We start from the raw sequence: 22,518 nt of genomic DNA on the forward strand, positions 1-22,518 counted from the left end.
TTGTACAATGGGACTCTGAAACAGAAAAGAGAATAGCTGCCTTTGAGATGTATATACAGGGTGTTTGGTAAAAAATGGGCCATAGCTTAACCTCAGGTTCCTGAGGTTCAAATAGGCCGATTACAGCTAACTTACCTTAGTAGAAAGTTTATAATAACCGAGATACAGGGTGTCAAAGTTAAACTTTTTTTTTATTTATTATTGAATATTTCCTGACAGGTATGAGATAACAACATGAAATTTGATATGTGGGGGTTTTTTGGGCCGAGAAAACTAAATTCCCTACCAAAAATTATGTATTGCCCAGAGGGCGCCACATACGCCTTTCAGCACTCATTTATTACGTTCAATTTTTTTATCCCTCACTCTGTATAATTTTGACATTAAAATTTTTATTCTCCTATTAGTTTTACTTAAAAAAGGTATACTTCTTTCCTCTCCCTAAACTCAACCGTTTTCGAGATAAACGCATTTTAAATCTGCGATACACCATCATTTTTAGCATATCATTGTAGTTACACCCGAAAAATAACTTAAAACCATAATAATTGTGCCAGTTCTCAAATTTATGTCATTGCATCGCAAATTCCATTTGAAGAAATTTGCGATACATTTTTGGATAATTTTATGGTTTTATGTTATTTTTCGGGTGTAACTACAATGATATGCTAAAAATGATGGTGTATCGCAGATTTAAAATGCGTTTATCTCGAAAATGGTCGAGTTTAGGGAGATGAAAGAAGTATACCTTTTTTAAGTAAAACTAATAGGAGAATAAAAATTTTAATGTCAAAATTATACAGAGTGAGGGATAAAAAAATTGAACGTAATAAATGAGTGCTGAAAGGCGTATGTGGTGCCCTCTGGGCAATACATAATTTTTGGTAGGGAATTTAGTTTTCTCGACCCAAAAAACCCCCACATAACAAATTTCATGTTGTTATCTCATACCTGTCAGGAAATATTCAATAATTAATAAAAAAAAAAGTTTAACTTTGACACCCTGTATCTCGGTTATTATAAACTTTGTACTAAGGTAAGTCAGCTTAAATCGGCCTATTTTAACCTCAGGAATTTAACCTCAGGAACCTGAGGTTAAGCTATGGCCCATTCTTTACCAAACACCCTGTATACAGCCGGATACTGAGAATGTAGGAAGACGGTAGAACTCGTGGCTGAATGCAAGACCTGAAAGCAAAAGACGGTTTGACCGCTCATCTGCAGACATTTTTCGTGCGGCAGTTTTCAAAACCATTGGTTTGTTCCAACCCGTCACATTAACGTTCAATGGTTACGCGTATGCGCAGTAACACATTTTTCGTTACTGCGCATACTCGTAACCATTCAAGAACGGTAATGTGACGGGTTGGAACAAATCTTACAATGTTTCCATTTTCTGTTTGTTTATCTAATAGAGCAATTTTTATTAACGTAGAATTTTTGAACACTCTTCACTACACAAAGCAACTATTCCGCGGCAAGCCTTTCGCAGTGTGAATTGACTCTGAAAACCTTGCCCGTGCCTTGCCGTTGCCGGTCCGGTTTTTTTGCACGTCTAATGAGAATCGGGCTTAAATAATTATTATTTAAATGAAACAATTATAAACTTTTTGTATGAGGAAAACAGTTCTATACTGTTCCGCTTTCATCTAGTGTTACACCGTTGCAAATGATTGATTCGTTTCCATGTCGATGTTGTTCAATACCCCTCCAGATTCGAAGAGCCGTTGAACCTTTTAATCCTACTTTTTCCAGATCCTCTCGACTTATGTGATACAATACCTAAAACACAAAAAATTTTAGTTGGTAAGTTTTTATTAGAATAATCTATAAAAGAGCTATCGAAAAAAACTTAATAATTAGAACAAGCCTTACTACTTTTCGATGGTTAGTGATTGTCAGATAAGGAATCAATTTGAATGTAAATTAATATGTACTACATATTTGTCAATAATAAAATTCATCAACAATGTCGTTCAAAGTCAAATCCCACCTTATTGTGATGATAGTGGGTTTATCCTCCTCCTAAGTGCCTTCTCTATTGAGGTTGGCCATCAATATGGCCAATTTCTCTGTGTTCTGGGCTTGATGAATTAAGTCATTTTCTGTTGTGTGGGTCCAATCTCTGATGTTTCGTAGTCAAGATTTTTCTTTCTTCCTATACCCCTTTTACCTTCGATCTTGCCTTCTAATATTACCTGGAGCTGCTCAAATTCCCTATGGCGCATTATGTGTCCTAGATATAGCGGGTAGATACTCATCTATAATCTTGATAGGTGACAGACTTGTTCTATATATACAAACCTATCATTTCCCTCCTAGTATCCTGGACACTAGGAGAAAAATGATCGCCTAATATTATGGATACTAGGAGGAAAATAATCCAATAGTATCCTGGATGGAGTAGGTATACAAAAAACAATCCAACACAGCCTCGGAATTTGGACGGAAAAAGGGATATACGACTTAGGCGAAGAAAAAGGTATATGATAATAAGAACGTGGAATATACAAGGAAACGCAAAGAAACAAAATGAAATACTCCCAGAAATCGAAAGAGTAGGCACAGGTATAATAGTCTTAGGTGAAACAAAAAAAGGGTCAAGGAAAGGAAATTATAGGGGAATATACAAACATATGGAGTGGGGTTTGCAAAAATGAAAGAGCAACAAAATGGTTAACATAAATAAAAGTTAAGTTAACATAAATAAAAAATAAATGGAGAAAATACATATAAAGATTACCAGCAAATAAATGAACAAATAATGGAAATTAGGATGAATATATACTCATCGGCACAAAAAACGGGCACCCCAAAAAAGGGTCATTTTTATTGTCTTGTATTTCCTAAACCTGATGTCCGATTTAAGTAATTTTTTTAATATGTTATAGCCTTATTCTTTAACAATATCGCTGTAATAATATTGTTGCTAGACAGGTACATTGTCATTGTATACAGGGTATACGAATCAAACTGTGCTTTTTTCTCAAATTTTGGAACACCCTGTGGAATGTTCTAGCTTTTATAAAATACTGAAATTAAAATCCAACTATAGCTTCAGGTTTCCTTAACATTCTGTTTTTTGATTCATTCGCTTATGTTGGATAATTAAAAAGTTAAGCATTTTAACAACAACCGTGTTTTTCGTCAATACAGGGTGTTTTTAAATAAGTACGGCAAACTTTAAGGGGTAATTCTGCATGATAAAATAATGACAGTTTGCTTTATAAACGTATGCCCGCAAATGCTTCGTTTCCGAGATAGGGGGTGTTGAAATTGTTCTTACAAACTGATGATTTATTTATTGCTCTAAAACGATTTGTGATATGCAAATGAAATTTGGTATATTTTAAGAGGTAGTTATTGCGCATTTTTTTGCATACAATTAAGAATTTTATATTCACCATTGGCGTGCATACCGGATATATCTAAAATGTTTATACCCGTATGCACGCCAATGGTGAATATAAAATTCTTAATTGTATGCCAAAAAAATGCGCAATAACTACCTCTTAAAATCTACCAAATTTCATTTGCATATCACAAACCGTTTTAGAGCAATAAATAAATCGTCAGTTTGTAAGAACAATTTCAACACCCCCTATCTCGAAAACGAAGCATTTGCGGGCATACGTTTATAAAGCAAACTGTCATTATTTTATCATGCAGAATTACCCCTTAAAGTTTGCCGTACTTATTTAAAAACACCCTGTATTGACGAAAAACAGGGGTAGCTGTTGAAGTGCCTAACTTTTTTATTATCCAACATAAGCGAATGAATAAAAAAACAGAATGTTAAGAAAACCTGAGGCTATAGTTGGGTTGTGATTTCAGTATTTTATAAAAGCTAGAACATTCCACAGGGTGTTCCAAAATTCGAGAAAAAAACACAGTTTTGTGCCGGTGAGTGTATATTTGGACAACCAACAATAATTGCTGGAGTGTATGTAATTAATGACAATGCGACCATAAGGGAAACGGAAGATTTTTTCAACGCACTAAAAGATGTATTAGATAAGGCAAAGGAAAAAGAAATATTCTATTAATTGGAAATTTTAACTGTTCCGTATTTAAAAAATAAGGAACATTAGAAGTAATAAACGAATGTCATCAAAGGAGTTTGTGGTATATTATGAACCCTCTGTATAAATCATAATTTAAATATGATGTTATTAACCTTTAGGGTATTGAACATACATAAAAACAATAGCTTATAGTTTGTATCACATGTTTATTACGAGTGAACTTGAACTATATTTGTTATGGTTCAGATAGGTATAAAACCACGCTGAACAATCAGTATGGATATAGATATACAAATAATTATTAGAAGTTAGTATGTAGTAAGGCGAGGCGCTATGAATCATTAATGTTATTGTTTAGATATTGGATACCAGTGAATAAAATAATATGTATAGTTAGACGTGTTTAGTCTTTTTAATTAATTAGAACCAGAAGGCAGTAACAACACACTATTTAATACATGGCTGATCCTGCAGATTAGAGGAGGTCTTCTGAAAGGAGCAGAGATGGCGGCAACAAATTGGAAACGGAGACGGCGAAGATGGACAGGAAACCCAGTGAGCGACAGTGTAAAGACAAAGTGGAAATAAAATGTAAGTAAGAATGTCTATCTTTATTAAAAATGCTTCCCTCGTTTTATATTATTATTGAACATTGAATATTTATCTTTGCTGATTTTTGAATAATTTATGAAGTATCGATTTTTTTTTAAGAATATCTATAAATTTTGAAATATGAAGTGATTTTTGAATTGAATATTTTTATAGAAGTTGATTATATATGCTATTCTTGAATTTTTATTGAATTTTGAATTATTAAATTGATTTGAAAAATCTCTATCCGATTTCGATTTTTAGTACGGTTATTTTTAAATATTGTATGGAATATCGAATTTTTCCAAAAAAAATTCTATCGAATTTTGAGATTTGCACTGATTTTGAATATTTTTATCTAACTTTTGCATAGGCTGTTTTTGAATTTTGAATTGAATTTGTATCGAATATGTATACTATTATTGAATTTTTATTAGCCATTTTGTTTTTATTATTGATATTTATTGATTCTATAGATACATTTTCATCGATTTTGTGTTAAATTTTGTATGAGATGAACCTGAATTAATATTTTTTTGAGTGATAAATGATATTTTTTTAATGAATAATGATTAGTGATGACATACGTTGATATAAGAGCTTTAAGACAAACATTGCTATAAGCAAGAGATATATTTTTAACGAACCGACCTGAAGAGTCGAGATAAAGAATCTAATCCGGTCAACTTAGACATCAAAATGCGAATAACAAAAATTCCCACAGAGCCAAATTTTGGTGGAGAGCTAGGGTATACCATAACAAATAAAGTTTAAAAAGTCCCCATCGATCCCATGTGTGCGTCAAAAGTTATTCGGGGTCAAAGGTCAAAATTTGGGATTTTTTGGATTTTTCTCGAAAACGGTAAGATTTATCAAAAAAAAAACCTCAAACCAAAGTTGTAGATCTTAACATTCTCTACAAAAATTGTCCTTACAATTTTTTTCCTAAGAGTTACCATTCCTGAGATATCGCGATTTTAAAAGTTACTTTATACATTATATGCACATATAAGCCACGTATATACATATGTGGCCCTTAAGACAAGTGTAAATGCCTATTTGTGTCTCTTTTATATAGTATATTATACTATTCTGAAAATATTTCTTCAAAAGGTAATCAGTCCCAAACTGAATTTCCTCTATCCACGTGGCCTTGAAAAACATTTGGCTATACCATTGCTTAAAAAAGAACAGATTGTCTTTTATAGGCTGCAATATTGTTGGCAGGTCTGGTCCATAATATTATCTGTTTCTTTTAGTGCTAAAGGTTCAGTTCAAGTGAATATAAGTACTTATTACAAGCGTCTACCATTTGGTACTGTTACCGTTGTTTGTACAATTTTATAGTTTTAAAAATGTCTCAGTTTTGCTTTATTTGCAAAAAACTTTTAAGTGAAACTAAAACAGTTGTGGTTGATCGTGGAATGCCAAATTTAATCGAGGCTAGTGTCGAGAGAGGTGATGAGTTTATTGAGTATTTAAGAACTCAAAAATCCGTTACAATACACGTGAATTGCAGAAAATCATACATTCGGAAAACTTCAATCGCTGCAGTGAAAAGACAACGTGAGGAGGAACAGGCTAGTACTTCAAAAGTAAGTCCACCTCATACTAGAACGCGAGTAAGTAAATCACATTTTTGTTTTAAAAAATACTGTTTATTTTGTGGCAATGAAGCCAATGAAGAATCTGAGACAAAGAAAGCACAGCATCTTCGAAAAATAATTCGTAACGTGACTACACTAAAATTCAAAGAATCCCTGTTGAAATTAGCTAAATATCGTTCTGATGATGTTTCGAAGGCTGTTCTTGAACGTATTAATTTTGAGTATGATTTAGTCGCTGCTGATGCAAAATACCATGACAGTTGTTACAAATCTTTCTTAAAACCTAATAATGGTCGTAAAATTGGCCGTCCACAAGATGAAACTGTAAACTCTGCGATGGAGAAAATGTTTCAATTCATAGAAACTAGTGATGATTGCCAGTTTTCGTTGGATGAATTAAGGAATGTTTGTCAAGATGTAGTCTTAGATGATAGAACTATAAAAATACGATTGAAATTGAAGTATGGTAGTAGAATTCTTATTACAGAAAAGCCTGGAAAATTAACATTTATTTGTTTTATTGACAATTACCAAGATATTTTAAGTCAAGTCTGGTCTGATAAAAAAGACTTGGATGAAAAAGACAAGCGGTTAAAAACTTTGAAAGCCGCAGCAGCAATTGTTCGTGAAGATATTCAATCTTGTGTTTTCGATAATACTATGTACCCCTCACCAGATAGAATGTTCGAGGATATAAATAACGATATTCCCGAATCATTGTCATATTTTTTGGAACAAGTCATCTTAAAAAACAAGCGTCATAATTTAGATCATCTAAAATTAGTTTGTACGAATATTAGCCACTGCATCATGACAGCTGTTCGGCCTAGAACCTTTAAATCTAAACTACAGCTGGGTCTTTCAGTTTTTTTTCATCGGCGGTTTGCTTCGAAACGTCTCATACAAATTTTTTCGTCTCTTGGTTTATGCGCCTCTTACAGTGAAACAATGAACTATGAAGCAGCAGCAGTTTTCAGTGATCCACCTCACATTTTACCACCAGAAACAGGCACATTCATCCAATATGTTGCAGACAATGCTGATATTAACGTAAATACTTTGGACGGCAATGATACGCTTCATATAATGGGTATTATCCAAGTTGTGACTCCCAAAAATTCAGTATTACAAGAAGAGCCGATGCCACGAGTAACTGAAGTTCTTTCGGCAAAAGATTTTGCAGCAAAGGCCCATGTACCTATACAGGTCTATCAAAACTCTGGTGTGGTTGGGTACAGCAAAATAAATGTGCGAAATTTTGATTATGAATGTGAATCTCAAGTATCTTTTTTGAAAAAAGTTGATGTGACATGGTTCTATGGCAAATACAAAAATTTTTCTCTACCTGGTTGGAATGGTTACGTTGAATGCGTGACGAGTAATATTATAGATTTTTATAAGTCAAAAATTACTTTTTTGCCATTTGTTCATCAACCAGCAAGTAATTACAATACAATATACACAACTTTACTTTGTGCTTTAGAGAATGCTAAACGTTATAACCACAAAGTATGTATAATTACTTTTGATCAACCTCTGTATGCGAAAGCTCGTGAGATTGTATCTGCTGCGCCTGAAGGATCTGAAGTATCGAATATAATAATAAGACTAGGAGGATTTCATTTACTTATGTCATTTTTTGGAGCAATCGGATACATTATGCAAGGAAGTGGTTTAAAGGAAGTACTCGCTGAAATTTATGCACTGAAATCTTTAGAGAAAATGCTTAATGGCCATGCTTACGCGAGAGCAGTTCGATCTCATACAATACTTCAACTCACTTTAGCATTAAGAATATTAAAAGAACTCACTATTGATGATGAAATGGATGCAAATCTTATTATTACCGTTGAAAATATTTTAAATAACATTCTTTCATACTATGACATCGAAGATGATAAAATATGTAAAAAAATACTTGATCAGTTTAATAACAAATTAATTGATTATCAGAAACGAGGGCCAACCGCACAATTATGGGTACAATACTTTCGGATGGTATCCATCGCAAAGGAGTTTATAAGAGCAGAACATATGGGAGATTGGCAAGCACATTTGAACTGCGTTAAAGAAATGCTGCCTTATTTCCATGCATCTCGACATTTATCTTATGCTAAGTCTGCGCACTTGTACTTACAAGACATGCTTCAATTGAACGAGGTAATGGATCCTAGTATTTATCAAATGTTTACAGAAGGATTTTTTACTGTTTGACGTTCTGATAAACTTTGTTGTGGAACTTCAACAGATATGATTATTGAACAATCGATGATGAAATCTATGAAAACACATGGGGGCATTTCTCGAGGAAGAAGTACGAAAGAAAGTGTGATAAGTAAATGGGTTTACGGAATGCATGCAATGAATACTGTGTGTGAGGGGTTGCAAGTTCTTGCTAATGTTCGAATGGACACAACAGATCAGCATGTAGATGCAAGTGACTCGCGGCTCATAAAAGATGCTAAAGATATTAAAAAACTTCTAGACTGGTTTTCATCACATGATCCTTTTCCTAAAATTAATAAAATCATATCTATTGCTTCTGGAGTGGTTGGTGATGATAAGATTAATTGCCATAAAGCTCGTGAAGTTGGGATTGCTTCAATGGCCATAATGACAGGTGAAACATTTAATAATATAAAATTAAAACGCTCTGAAAAAGTACTGCCTCTTTTAGATGCGAGTAGCACCGTGAAAGTTCATGAAGAAGAAGTAGCTATAGATCCTGTATTATTATTTCAACGCATGAGTATCACTGAAGCTTTTGAGGATGAGATTGAAAAATTTTTTGAGTATGAATTAGCTCCTTACCCCTTATCACTTTTCGATGCAGCTGGAATGCGTAAAACAACAAAGTCAGCAATTTATGATTGCTTTGAATCGGTCAATACTGAGGTTGATCGTAGAAACGCTACTTACATTATTGATGGAGGGTACCTACTACATCACGTAGTGTGGGATCGAGAAGAAACCTTTAGCGTTATTTTTGACAAATATGTTCAGTATCTACGCAGAAATTACGGGCTTACAGTGACAGTGGTATTTGACGGCTACAATGACTCGACAAAGAATATTAAATCTGCAGAACAACGTCGACGAACTACAAAAACATCATCGGGTTCCGAGATTATCTTTGATGAAAATATAACAGTTCCAGCGAATCAACAACAATTTTTCGCCAACATTAATAATAAATCTCGTTTCATTTCCATGTTAACTGACAAATTAACAGCTGCGAATATTGAAGTGAAACAAGCTAAAAATGACGCAGATGTCCTTATAATTGAGACAGCAATTGAAAAATTTAAGGCAACAAACACAACAATTGTAGTTGGTGAAGATGTTGATTTGTTGGTACTGATTACTGCAAGGACTCCAGTAGATAAAGTTATTTATTTTCTGAAACCTGGAAGGGCTCAACAGCGAACAGAAATATATTCTTCGAATAGTTTATCGGCTTATCCCAAATGCCAAAAGTACATTTTATTTTTACATGCGATAACCGGCTGCGACACTACATCCGCAATGTACAGGAGGGGCAAAACGTCAGTACTTAAATTATTCGAAAAAAAAGATTTGACTGACTGCTGTAAAGTTTTTACAGAACTTGATTCTACACCGCAAACAATAATTACGGAAGGAATTCGCTTTCTTCTTGCGGTTTATGGAGCTCCAAAAAAAATTATTTGTCTTGATAAATACCGATACTTAACTTTTGTAAAAAATACGCGAAACAAGAAACAAGTACAACTATCATGTCTTCCTCCAACATCAGCATCTGCTTTTCAACATTTGTATCGAGTATATTATCAAGTTCAAATATGGCTAGGCAATGAACTGAATCCAGAAGACTGGGGTTGGAAATTAATAGATAATACTCTGGAACCGATTAAAACCTTACTCCCACCTGCTCCAGAAAAACTCCTTAACAGTATTTTTTGCAATTGCAAAAAAGGTTGTAGTGCCAAATGTGGATGTAAAAAAGTCGGGTTGCTGTGTTCTCTAGGGTGTACCAACTGCCAAGGTCAGTCTTGCTCAAATGTCCAGTTTAGTACAACAGAGGAAGACTCCTGTGATTTTAATGAAGAGACCAATGACTCAGTCACATTTGAACAATTTTTGAACATCCAGAAAGAGGAAGAGGAAGAAGATGAAATCGAAGAAGACTTAACTGTTGAAGTAGACTTTCAAGAATATGAATCTGATTAAAATATCTAAAGAAATCAAAACAATACTTAACCTAATAATCAATAGTAATAAAATATATTCAATATCAATAATCAATATCAGTAATAAGGTAATATCTAGAACTTGACCGGTATTGTTTCCTTAAATTATCCTAAAATTGTCAAAACAGTTAGTGGAGTAGGCCTACAGGGGAAACCACGGTAAAAAAAACGCGCCGAGTACACTACCTCACAGGTGGTGTGGAAACGTGTGCATATCATGTATAATGTGACTCTTTGAATCGCGATATCTCAGGAATGGCAACTCTTAGGAAAAAAATAGTAAGGACTATTTTTGTAGAGAATTTTAAGATCTACAACTTTGGTATAAGGTTTTTTTTTGATAAAACTTACCGTTTTCGAAAAAAATCCAAAAAATCTCAAATTTTGACCTTTGACCCCGAATAACTTTTGACGCACACATGGGATCGATGGGGACTTTTTAAACTTTATTTGTTATGGTATACCCTAGCTCTCCACCAAAATTTGGCTCTGTGGCAATTTTTGTTATTTGAAATGTCTATATAGACCGGGTTAATCTGGAGGACTATATAGATAAGAAGAAGAACTAACAATATTATAAGCTAAATATTATGAGGCAACTAGAGACAATAAGAAACCCACTGCTCTTGTCAAATTAGGAAGGTACTAATGATTTATAGAAGCTTGAACGCTTATTAGAGACCCACTCTGTGTTTTGAAGGGTACCTATTTTATTCATGATTATTCGTGAATAAACAACGGCCTCAAAGCAAGGGATTGAGGTTGTGATATTTTTAGAAGAATTTGAACCGCATAAAATACCTATTTCGTGTTTTGAGTTAACTATACCACCTTAATGGTGCGTACAGATCAGGGCGAAAATTCGGGTTAATATTGGCGGAGAACTAAGACATCCGAGTGAAACCTCTTTTATTAAGGTAAAACGAAGGTATCGGAGCTAGTATATGAAGTGATGATTATGATGTTATATGAAATGATATATGAGATAAATGATATATGATTGTTATATGAAATATGTATATGAAGATGAATTATGTACACTGTAGAAGTGCTATTATATGAAGAAAAATGAATTATATGAGTTGTAGTACCAGACAAGAAGAAAAGAAAGGAAAAAAGAGAATTTTATTAAAATATGTGGGAAAAATGAAAGAAGAGACATAAAATTTGTAAGAAATGTCAAAATAAACAAGCAGAATTAAGAATAATATACTAATCAAATAAGTAGCTAATCATTGAATTGTGGTTAAGAATTAAAGTTGTAAATTTTTTTTTCTCTAAAGTAACGTAAACTATAAATAACTTATTTTTAAATGTATATAATGAATTCAGGTTAAATTTTCGCGGAAAATGGAAGTGTTTTAATTAAGGATAGACAATATCTTACAATAGTGTTAGTAGATAGTAAGCAAAGGGACACAAAAAGTGAAGTTCTTAGAGAGATTAAATCTTTATTATAGGTACAAGAGAGTTATTAGAAGTTTTATATTAGAAGTTTTTAGAGAGATTACATTTTTATTATTTTAAAGTTAATAAGGAGTATATAAATAAAGCAAAAGAAGACTGAAATATGAATTATTAATAAAGTAAAGGTTACATTTTTATTAACTGATTCGAGTAATATTAGCTTAGCTTAGGACTTTTAGTTAGATACGAGATTTTTAGTAGGTAGATTAGATTATTCCCCTGCTTATATGAGATGCTTATAGGCACTAAAAGACTATATTAAAAATCCCGATAGGTTTAGTCACTGTTTTTATGTGGACACTGTTTTGTGAATGGAGAAAAGACTAAAAAGCAAGACGGAACAGAAAGTGAATTAGTGATAATAATAAACAATTTTTAGGATTAAAAAAAAAACTCTGAAACGTACCATGTTACAGTTAGTTAGCATAGTTAGGAAATTTAATTTTTGAAAATAGTATTAGGTAACCATAAACATTTTGTAAAAGGGAAAGAGGAATATAGCGTCAGATATTCTTCTTCTCTTCTTAGGACTTTCTTTTTTAAAAACGGCGGAGATGTGGTATATTATGAACCCTCTGTATAAATCATAATTTAAATATGATGTTATTAACCTTTAGGGTATTGAACATACATAAAAACAATAGCTTATAGTTTGTATCACATGTTTATTACGAGTGAACTTGAACTATATTTGTTATGGTTCAGATAGGTATAAAAACACGCTGAACAATCAGTATGGATATAGATATACAAATAATTATTAGAAGTTAGTATGTAGTAAGGCGAGGCGCTATGAATCATTAATGTTATTGTTTAGATATTGGATACCAGTGAATAAAATAATATGTATAGTAAGACGTGTTTAGTCTTTTTAATTAATTAGAACCAGAAGGCAGTAACAACACACTATTTAATACAAGTTGACAAAATATTACACAAAATATTGCAGGAGAATATCCGGAGAATATCTCACACGACTCTGTGATAATAACAACGGGGGAAGCCAAAATCACAGAGGCAGATACAACTAAAGCACTTCTTCTTCTTGCAGTTCCGTCTCCTATCGGAAGTTGGCTATAACCACAGCAATCTTAACTTTGTTGGCTGCAACTCTGAAGAATTGTATTGAACTGCACCCGTACCACTCCCTTTAATTTTTTCGACCAGGAAATCCTTCTACGTCCCACACTTCTCTTTCCCGAGATTTTTCCTCGGATTATGAGCTTTAGTACTTTTCCCCTCTCATTATGTGGCCTAGATATTCCAGTTTTCTCGTTTTTATGGTTTTATGACCTCGCATTCCTTCCCTATCTTCAGCAAAACATCTTGATTTGTTACTCTCTCTGTCCATGGTATTTTCCACATTCTTCTGTAGCACCACATCTCGAATGCCTCAATGTTTTTGATGTTTATCTTTGTTAGTATCCAAGTTTCCATGCCGTACATCAGAACGGAGAAAACATAGAAACATAGCACCTTAACATTCTCGTTCTCAAGTTCACATTTATGTCTCGGCAGCATAGGAACTTCTTCATTTTTATAAACGATTGTCTCGCTATTTCTATTCGCCACTTAATTTCTCTTGTCTGGTCATTAGTATCAGTGAACCAAACCCCTAAATATTTGTAAGACGTAACTCTTTCAACTTGCTTATTATTTATGGTTAAATTCACATTGGTGTATAGCTTCTTTGTTACAATCTAAATTTAGTCTTTTCCATGTTCAGTTTTAGACCATACTTGTTGGTATGAGTGTTTGTTTTCCAACAAACACTGTACATTTGCTAGGGTATCTGTTACTATTAGCGTATCATCGCGCATCATTAAGAGGATGGGTACGTATTTTCGGCTGCAATGCTATTCAAATGGGGATTCATTTTTTTCGAATCCTGAGAAAACTAATAAGTATTTTTGAAAATATTAAACGCAGAATGAAAGATTACATTATTAGCGAGGGCCGAAAGTCCCTGAGAACTTCTATAATGTTTATTTTAATAAGTTAAAGGGGTGAAAAACTAAGAGAAAATTTAGTGTGATTTTTAATTTCAAATATCTCATTCAAAATAAACTTTTTATTTATTCTAAGGGACTTTCGGCCCTCGGTAATAATTTAGTCTTTCATTCTGCGTTTAAATTTCTCAAAAATATTTATTGGTTTTTTCAGGATTCGAAAAAAATGAACACAATGTCCGTGGTAATATTTTCCTAAGAGAAAATTTAGTGTGATTTTTAATTTCAAACATCTCATTTAAAATAAACTTTTTATTTATTCTAAGGGACTTTGGGCCCTCGATAATAATTTAGTCTTTCATTCTGCGTTTAAATTTCTCAAAAATATTTATTGTTTTTTTCAGGATTCGAAAAAAATGAACACAATGTCCGTGGTAATATTTTCCAAATCTATCTTTGTCTTACAACGCACTCAGTCGAATAGAATATTGTCAGCATAATTGTCCGTCAAACAGTGACAATCAGTGACAATTTTAAATATTTGACATGACATCTGGAATATTTTGCGTTGCTGATTAAATAATATTGAAATATAGTGTATTTGATAAATAATTGATTTAAGACGTGAACTTAATAAAAATGTATTTATTGTGTATTATTTGTGGAAGATCCAAGCAGAGAATACATCAGGATAATATATTCTGTGATCCAAGTATATTGTTGTTAAAGATGTTCAAAATTGTAAACGTTCCATAGTTATAATATATTATGAAAAAATCACTTTAACGCTTTTCCTCTTTTCTCGATTCAGTATTGTACATATAAATTATTACAATCACTGAATACATAGTTAGTGAAAAAAATATCACACTTATTAACTGAATTAATAATTTGCAATTATACAAATAACAGTTATCCAAGAACATTCAATAGCCATCTCTTTAAGTTAACGATGCCATTTTCAAGTAGAATGACATTGTAGGTTTACATATCCATACCAGTGTGAATTTTACTACATGTAATTTGCCGTGTAAAGACAGAAAAAGTAGGGATAGCCGTAAAATATTTGCAAATTATGTACCGATAGCCTTAAGCACTAAAGAAAGCCAAAAACAACAAAGCATCAGGTCCAGCGAACATAAAAATGGAACTGTTGAAATATGGAGGCGCAAGGATAGTATCCTTTATACGAGGGGAGATTTCAGATGAGTGGAATCTATCATACATATCCTCCATTTTCCAAAAAAGTGACAAAGAATCTTTTCCACAGTTATCAAAGAAAAAATTAGAACAGTGCATGGACCATTATCGAGAAGAACACGCCGGATTCTGAAAAGCCAAATCATGTCTTATATTCACCATGAGACAAGCGATACAAAAGAAAAAAAAATGAAACACAGGACACATGAAAGAGAAAAATATTATTGAATTGAAGAAAGCATACGACAGAGTGTCCAGGAAACAACTATGGGAAGCAATGAGAAGAATGCACGTTAGAGAGAAATGGGTGAATATAAAAAACTGTACAAAGCAACAAGTGTAGATAACGTTACGCAATGAACTTAAAAACACACGCAACAAAAGGTTGCAAACAGGAATGTGGTTTATCACATACACTTTTTAACATGACAATGTCTCTAGATACAGAGTTACTAGAAAAATAAATATCGGTAAAAAAAGTAGTTCTTAATAAATTTTTGGGTATATTATTGTTATTTAGTCAGAGGTGTTCTATTTCAAAATTTACATACTTTCTAAGTTCTTTTTGAACTTCTGACAAAATAAAAATAAATATTAAAATGATAAATATTAGAAATAAGTTTACCTCTTCAAGCGTGTAGCCTTCGGAGACGAAGATTCTTTTTGCAGATTCATGAATTCCTAAACCTTCTAACCAATTGGCGAGACGTTGGTCTTCTTCAACTATTTCCTGGAGATCATTATTGTTATTGTTACGAGACTGACAGCAACACCTGTGACAACATAACTGGCGGAGGGCTATTTCTTGACGGTGGGTTTCTATTAACTGCTTCAACTACAAGTAGAAACATTCGTGTAATAAAAAAATAAACTATATTGTGCAAATAAGAGAAGAACATTAATTATGTCGTATATTTATTAAGAAATGTAGGAGAAAACTCTAACAATGCTCGATTTTTAATTTAAAACGCGTGTTGTTAGATTCTCATTCCATTCGTTATGTCATGCGATACGTTACTTGTCCTTGTGTGAGCTTGATGAGCTCAACCTTGTTTTTTTTTCTATTACTGCCCTTTATAATTCACTATCCAACCATATTATCGTAATTAAAGCTTGTCACGCACGGAGAGCTATACTATAATATATATTATATCTCATATATTACATCTCATATCGCTCACTATAGTAATGAACGATAATATATATTGTATATCTTTACAAATATCTAGCTTAAACTAAACTTATTTACAAGATCCTTTCCTATTTATAGCCCAGTTGTTATTCTGGAACCATCCACACTCATATCTAGCTATCGGCTCATTACGCTTACTTGAGGTACGTTCTCGAACTCTCTTTACCCCTCCCCCGACGCCTAGAATATTCAATTGCGTCATTCTCGAGTTGTATACCGTTATACGGGGGTCGGCCAAGAGTTCTCTTTCGTTACAATATTATAATTCCGTGTATGCAGGCTCACCCATTACTATATTGAACGATATCATGAACGACAATTTATTGTTCCGTGTATGCAGACTCACTTATTGCTATAGTGAGCGATATGAGATATAATATATATTATAGTATAACTCCCAGTCAATAACAAGCTATATTCAGGTTTTTACTGTATCAAGAATTATTTATAATAGAAATAGAAATATTTTCAACAAATATCTGTTTAAGTACAGTTGAGTCTACGATTCTTTACCCTTGCGTCATTAATACCTGGCGAGATAAAACACATACTTTTTATCTAGCAACATTCTCTTCCACGCATGGAACTAAAGAAAAACCAGCTGTCGCCTGTTATTAAGTAAAAACACATGTTATTTTTATGAACGCTTTAGACTCAGTACATCGAAAATAGATAGGTACAAAAAAAGACGCTTGGGGATGTTTTCAGATTTTAAGTACAATTTGTGACGTTTCTGGTTTGTTTTTTGCTATTTCTTTGTCGAATTTTTGCATTTTGAAGTTTTATACATTACACAAACCGTTGTTTTCACAACTAAATTTATATCGGAGTTTGAAATTTTATGGTAAGTGTATTTTATTATGCCATTAATTTTTACAACATACAAAGCTAACCTCATTCACACAGTTAAGGAATGGTTGTGTTTAAGTCTCCGCCAAAGTGAATAAAATGACAAAAAGAAAATTTGTTATTGAATTTTTTTATAAATTGTTTATATATTTATTAATCACTAATGATATTAAAATAATTTATTAAGCTACTTCAAATGTAGCTGTCATTCTGCACCAAAATTTTAAAGCAAAACTTATATTTGACATTCTATTTATTTGATAACGTCAAATTTTATAATGTAACCCGTGATCGAAACCGTAGCCACTATCTGTCACTTGCTGTTGCGTTTAGTAAATTTCCGACTTATTTCGTATGCTTTAAATGATGAAGCACGGGTAAAGAACCCTGGACTCAACTGTACGTTTTTCTTGTTTACTATCAATGCTCGAAAGTAATTTTGGTAAAGTGGCCCCTGAAAATATGTGAATAAAATGTGTGCTGTCGGTAATTTTTACTGTGATTACCAAGTTCAAGTCAAACTTACTTGACGTGTCAAGTGTGTATAATCAAATAGATTATATCATCTAATTTAATAAAAGGCTAGGACGATAAGTCAAGCGGAAGCGCAGTTTGTCCGGGTCGATAACTCCTAGCGCCACCTAGGAAAGAAATCTGAACTACCAACTGACAAACTCAAACTGACAAACATAACTTGCCAAACTTGAGCTACACTGGTTTTTGTACGTAGATCGATTTCACTCAAAAGCTGAGCGATTCTCCGAAAGTGACTTATTTATTATGAAAGACAGCAGGTTTATGAAAGACGTATCGAGGTTTCTCAGTCGCTGTCTGACTTGCGAGTAGTTAACAGTGGCGTCACACAGTGGTTCCAAATGCCAAAAACGTGGTCATGAGCCTTTAAAAGCGTATATTGTTTATACATTTCGGAATTACTCTCATTCTTAAGGGTTTTTGGCATCGCTGATTACGAATCTGACACTATTTTTTCTGAAAAACAAAATGGCGGATTCAACATGGCGGAAAGAAATTGAAAATATCAATCGAAAAGGAAAATTTTTTGTCAAATTTGGTAGGTTAAGGTCGCTGATTACAAATTCAACATTACTTTTTTTTTAAACAAAATGGCGGATCCAATATAGACGAAAGAAATTCGAAAATTTTATTTTAACCGCTTTTTTGTTTAAAATTTTATATTATGAGGGACTTTTCAAACTGCTGATTACCAATGCATTTTCTTTATGAAGTACAATATTCAGAACCTATTAATTATGTTCAACTGCCCATACATACTCAACAATCGCCAGAATCATGAAATATGCATCATTTGCCACTTTTTATTCAAACAACTGCCAACAATTGATAGGCAATTCTAATTTATAGGCAGCTAAACCAAAGTGATTCTTTATCTTCTTACTATATATTTTCAGATTAATAAACATTAGTCGCAGAATTATGAAGAATTTTATACTTTTTGAATGCATCTTTCAAAATTTTAATTATTTCAAGTATATTTTCACTATTTATGCATTAACAAATTTAAGGCATTTATTATTAATAAATGTTGATTTAACTTACATCTTACATTACTACATACTTAAAAAAGAAGAATCTGCTTTACAGCGATAAAATTGATAAACTACAAAACGTTTTACAGCGTTTTCAATGTACGCGTTCTTTTTTACTTACTCTGCCGACCAAAATAACCCCGGATATGGCTCACTTGTTCCTGAGCTGTGAACCAGAATACATCGAGTCTGATCCTCATACCTGCGTATTAGGACTCTACGATAGTATGAGAAAACAACTATAAGCATGAAAATCCCTAAATAGGGACTTTTTTTCGCCTCATGACCACGTTTTCAGCATTTGGAACCACTGTGCGTCAGAGCCGAACTTACCCTATAGGTGTATTACCTTCTAAAAGCTGCGTATTGTGCTGTGATAAGTTAAAGCGGAATTTAAGACAACAACCACAAATTTAGAAACGTGTGCTGTTACATGTGCATGCTACTGGTTATATTTACTATAAAATTATAAAGAATTTGAATTGGATTAAATGCCATGAAGATTTGCCAGACACTAAAATTCTATTACAGAAATACGAATTAATGTTACTTCTTAGAGAATATGGAGCACATGAATAAAGATTCTTCAGAGATCATCAGATTTGTTTGTTACTATTACTACAATAATGTTAGAAAAAGTTTCACGGGGCCTTTAATTTATTTAAAGTAGGTAATGCAGTTTTTGACAATATTGAAACCTATTTGGCTAAGCATATTTTATTAACTAAAAATTGGCTTGAAAAATGTAAAGACCATAAAAGAAAAAATATAAAATTCTTGGTGAAAATCAAACTTTTAAAAACTTGTCAGTGGTATAACATTAATGAAAGCAAACAAAAAACAGAAAATTACTTATTTTCCATAAAAGTAAAGTTAAACAAACATGAATATAATACAATAAATAGTCAATTTAACAAGATCTGAAATTATGCATTTTTTGAGTTGTGTTACTTTTCTTCCGGGTGAGCGATTATTGAAAACTTTTTTTATAAAGTTTGGGGAAAAAATGCATTCTTGATAAAAACTTGCATATTTTAAAACTCAAAATGAAAGAATTAGATGTCCTCGGCTATTTATATTTTGGAAATTCCCTGCCATTGTATCAATATTATTCATTTAAACGTTGACAACTTGTGGTGTTTTGTCAAAGAAAAATATAATCCATTGTATTTGGTACACATCACTATCTGCTTTAGTAACCTCTTTGAAGTAATTCCATAAGGTCATCAGAAATTGTTAAATGTAATAATAATAATATCGTATGGCATTTTTGCCGGAGAGATCCTTTCGGATTGTTCCGGCGCCATTTACATCTTTAACCGTTTCAAGTAACTAGTGTCGATGTACACTAGCCCAGGGGGACCGACGGCTTAACGTGCTCTCCGAGGTACGGTGAAACGGCTCTTACCATGTTTAGAAATGAAAAATTGATTGTCGTTTGCAGGGCTCGAACCCGCGTGCTCTGCATTGAGTGCATTGAGTGATCATGCCGGTGAACGGCCGTAGCTCTGTTCTGTTAAATGTAAAAAGTATGCGATCGAACAGTAGATCCTATCGATTTTATTTCACCTCTATACTATTTCTTATTTTGTACAGAATATAATTGACTTCTATTTTACCATTTCTAGACAAATTGTCAATTTTTTGTAATACAATGTTAGGTACTCTCAGAAAAAAATATATAGCTCATTTTTATTTCCGGTAAATTAAAAATGCAGGTATTTGAGTACCTCTAATATAGTACATATTCTAGTATTATTGTTTAGTTTTATAACATAACTGAACTTTTTTCTGAACGATGACGTTACTTTTATGTGACATTTCGAGCCATCACAAAATATGTAGGAGTAATTATTCCATTTACTCACGGGTTTTGCCCCGAATTTATATACGTTTAAAATAAGTCCGGTATTAGATAAAATGAGTAATTCTTAGCAACTTTTGTTCTATAGAGTTTTTTTTCACTAAGTCAAGATTTTTCGAGTAATTTACAAGTGAACATATTCACTTTTCAACAAAAAAAAAAACACCTTTTTACACGGTTTTCGCAAATAACTCAAAATGTAGGTAAGTGTTTGATCGAAAAAATAAATATTCTTAACAAAAATATACCTATCTTATAAAAAAGTGCAGAATGGTATACGTATGAAGTTGTAGTTCAGAAAGAGTAGGTTCTTATTCGTCAAATTCCAAATCGAATACTTAAACGTCGAATAATTAAAAAATTAAGCGCTTTTTGGAGAAAACTCAGTATCTTTTTTAAAGTGTTTTAAAAAAGCTTTATTTTTGTTTCTTTTTTAAGTTACTAGCATCAAAAGTAAGTAAGTTACGCTCAGAATAAAATGGTTCCTTTTTTTTTGTAAAAAAAAGATCGTAAACATCACCCCCTAACTAGCGTCTAAAATTAAATTAATCGTCACCGCTTGATAAATTACTTTACTTATGTAGTGTTTATATGATCTGTAAGTTTTGGAAAATTTTTAACAGCCATATTTTAACCTATTTTTGTCTTAAAAAAACAAAAAATATAAAATATTCAAAAAAGCAAAACCCCCTTTTATAGTCTAAAAAATGCTTTTTTCAGAATTTCAAAAAATTGTTATTTTTACTTTAAAACCAATTTTTTCAAAAACAGGCGCTTTGAATCGATGGAACTTACAGATAATATAAAAAATACACAAGTAAATTGTAAGGCCGTTTCGATTCATTTAATTTCGAATGCTAATTAGGGGATGATTTTCACGACTTTTGTACCACGAATAAAAATAGGGGCCAAATTTATTTTGACCATATCTTGCTTACTTTGATGCTAGAAACAAACAAAAATAAAGATAAACTTTTTTTAAACACTAAAAAAAGTTGTAGTTTTTCCCGAAAAGTTCTTCATTTTTTGTTTATTTCACGTTGAAATATTCGATTTGGAATTTGACGAATAAGGACCCACTTTTCATTACCTACTACGCTGTTTCTGCTGGATCTACAGACTTCATACGTACACCACTTTTTTACCTTTTTAAAAACTATAGGTATTTCTGCTACATATACCTTTTTTTTCGATTAAATACTTACTTATTGAGTAGTTTGCAAAAATCATATTTACTCGAAAAGTATTGATTTATTGAAAAAACTCTATGGACCAAAAGTTGTTAGTATTAATCAGTTTATCCAATTCTAGACTTATCTTGAAAGTATATTTTTTCACTCCCGAGAAGGAGTACATAGCGGCACAATATCACTTTATTCTTTGATATTTTAGCTATGTGTATACCAAATTTCATGCCAATCCAATGGATTCTTTAAAATTCGGAGGTTTTGCTATATTTTACCTTGAGTGAATGGGTTAGATCTGGAAAGAAATTCTGTATATCAACTTCAAATATTTTATTTCGCATTAGTTCTGAAAATTAATTTCTTTTACAAATTGCAAAAAATAATTTACATGTGAATTATCACTGCTAATTTTATTATGTATTTTCTATTTTGTTGTTTTTTTTTGTAGTGTATTAATAATTAAATAATTTTTAGGAAACCTCTTCACTATTTTTATTAATCAATTTTTCGCGTTTTATCTGAAGTAAAATCGGAATTCCAAAATAGAGATTACAAGCGCGTTAAAATTATTTGTGAAAATGCTGAATAACTACCCTTATATCGTTGTCTATTACGCCAGTCAAGCAACTCAAATTTATTTTTCAATCTTGGCAAAAATTCCAATAAATGCCGCCATCGTCCAGTCAGGTAGTACTTAGACTTGAGGGGCAAAGAGGTGTAAGTGGGCGGAGTTTAACACTGAATTCGGTTTTACCTTAAGGTGAGGTATCTATGTGTAGGTAGTTATTAA

The 22,518-nt window shown here is 32.4% G+C and overlaps 1 protein-coding gene across 3 annotated transcripts in view; it reads right to left on the minus strand.

Moving 5' to 3' along the window:
- Window positions 1-894: 894 nt before the first annotated feature.
- Window positions 895-22,518, minus strand: part of LOC114325202 (mitogen-activated protein kinase kinase kinase 15) — a 166,081-nt gene continuing 144,457 nt past the window's right edge. For all 3 annotated transcript variants that reach the window (XM_050656826.1, XM_050656825.1, XM_050656824.1), the window contains 2 exons: window positions 15,694-15,903; window positions 895-1,782 (listed from right to left, as the gene is read on the minus strand). In XM_050656826.1, the coding sequence (XP_050512783.1) occupies window positions 1,630-1,782; window positions 15,694-15,903 (363 nt within the window). In that variant the 3' untranslated portion in view covers window positions 895-1,629. The remainder of the gene's footprint in view (window positions 1,783-15,693; window positions 15,904-22,518) is intronic.

The sequence above is a fragment of the Diabrotica virgifera genome, chromosome 7 (genome assembly GCF_917563875.1).
Source record: "Diabrotica virgifera virgifera chromosome 7, PGI_DIABVI_V3a".
Lineage (NCBI taxonomy): Eukaryota > Metazoa > Arthropoda > Insecta > Coleoptera > Chrysomelidae > Diabrotica > Diabrotica virgifera.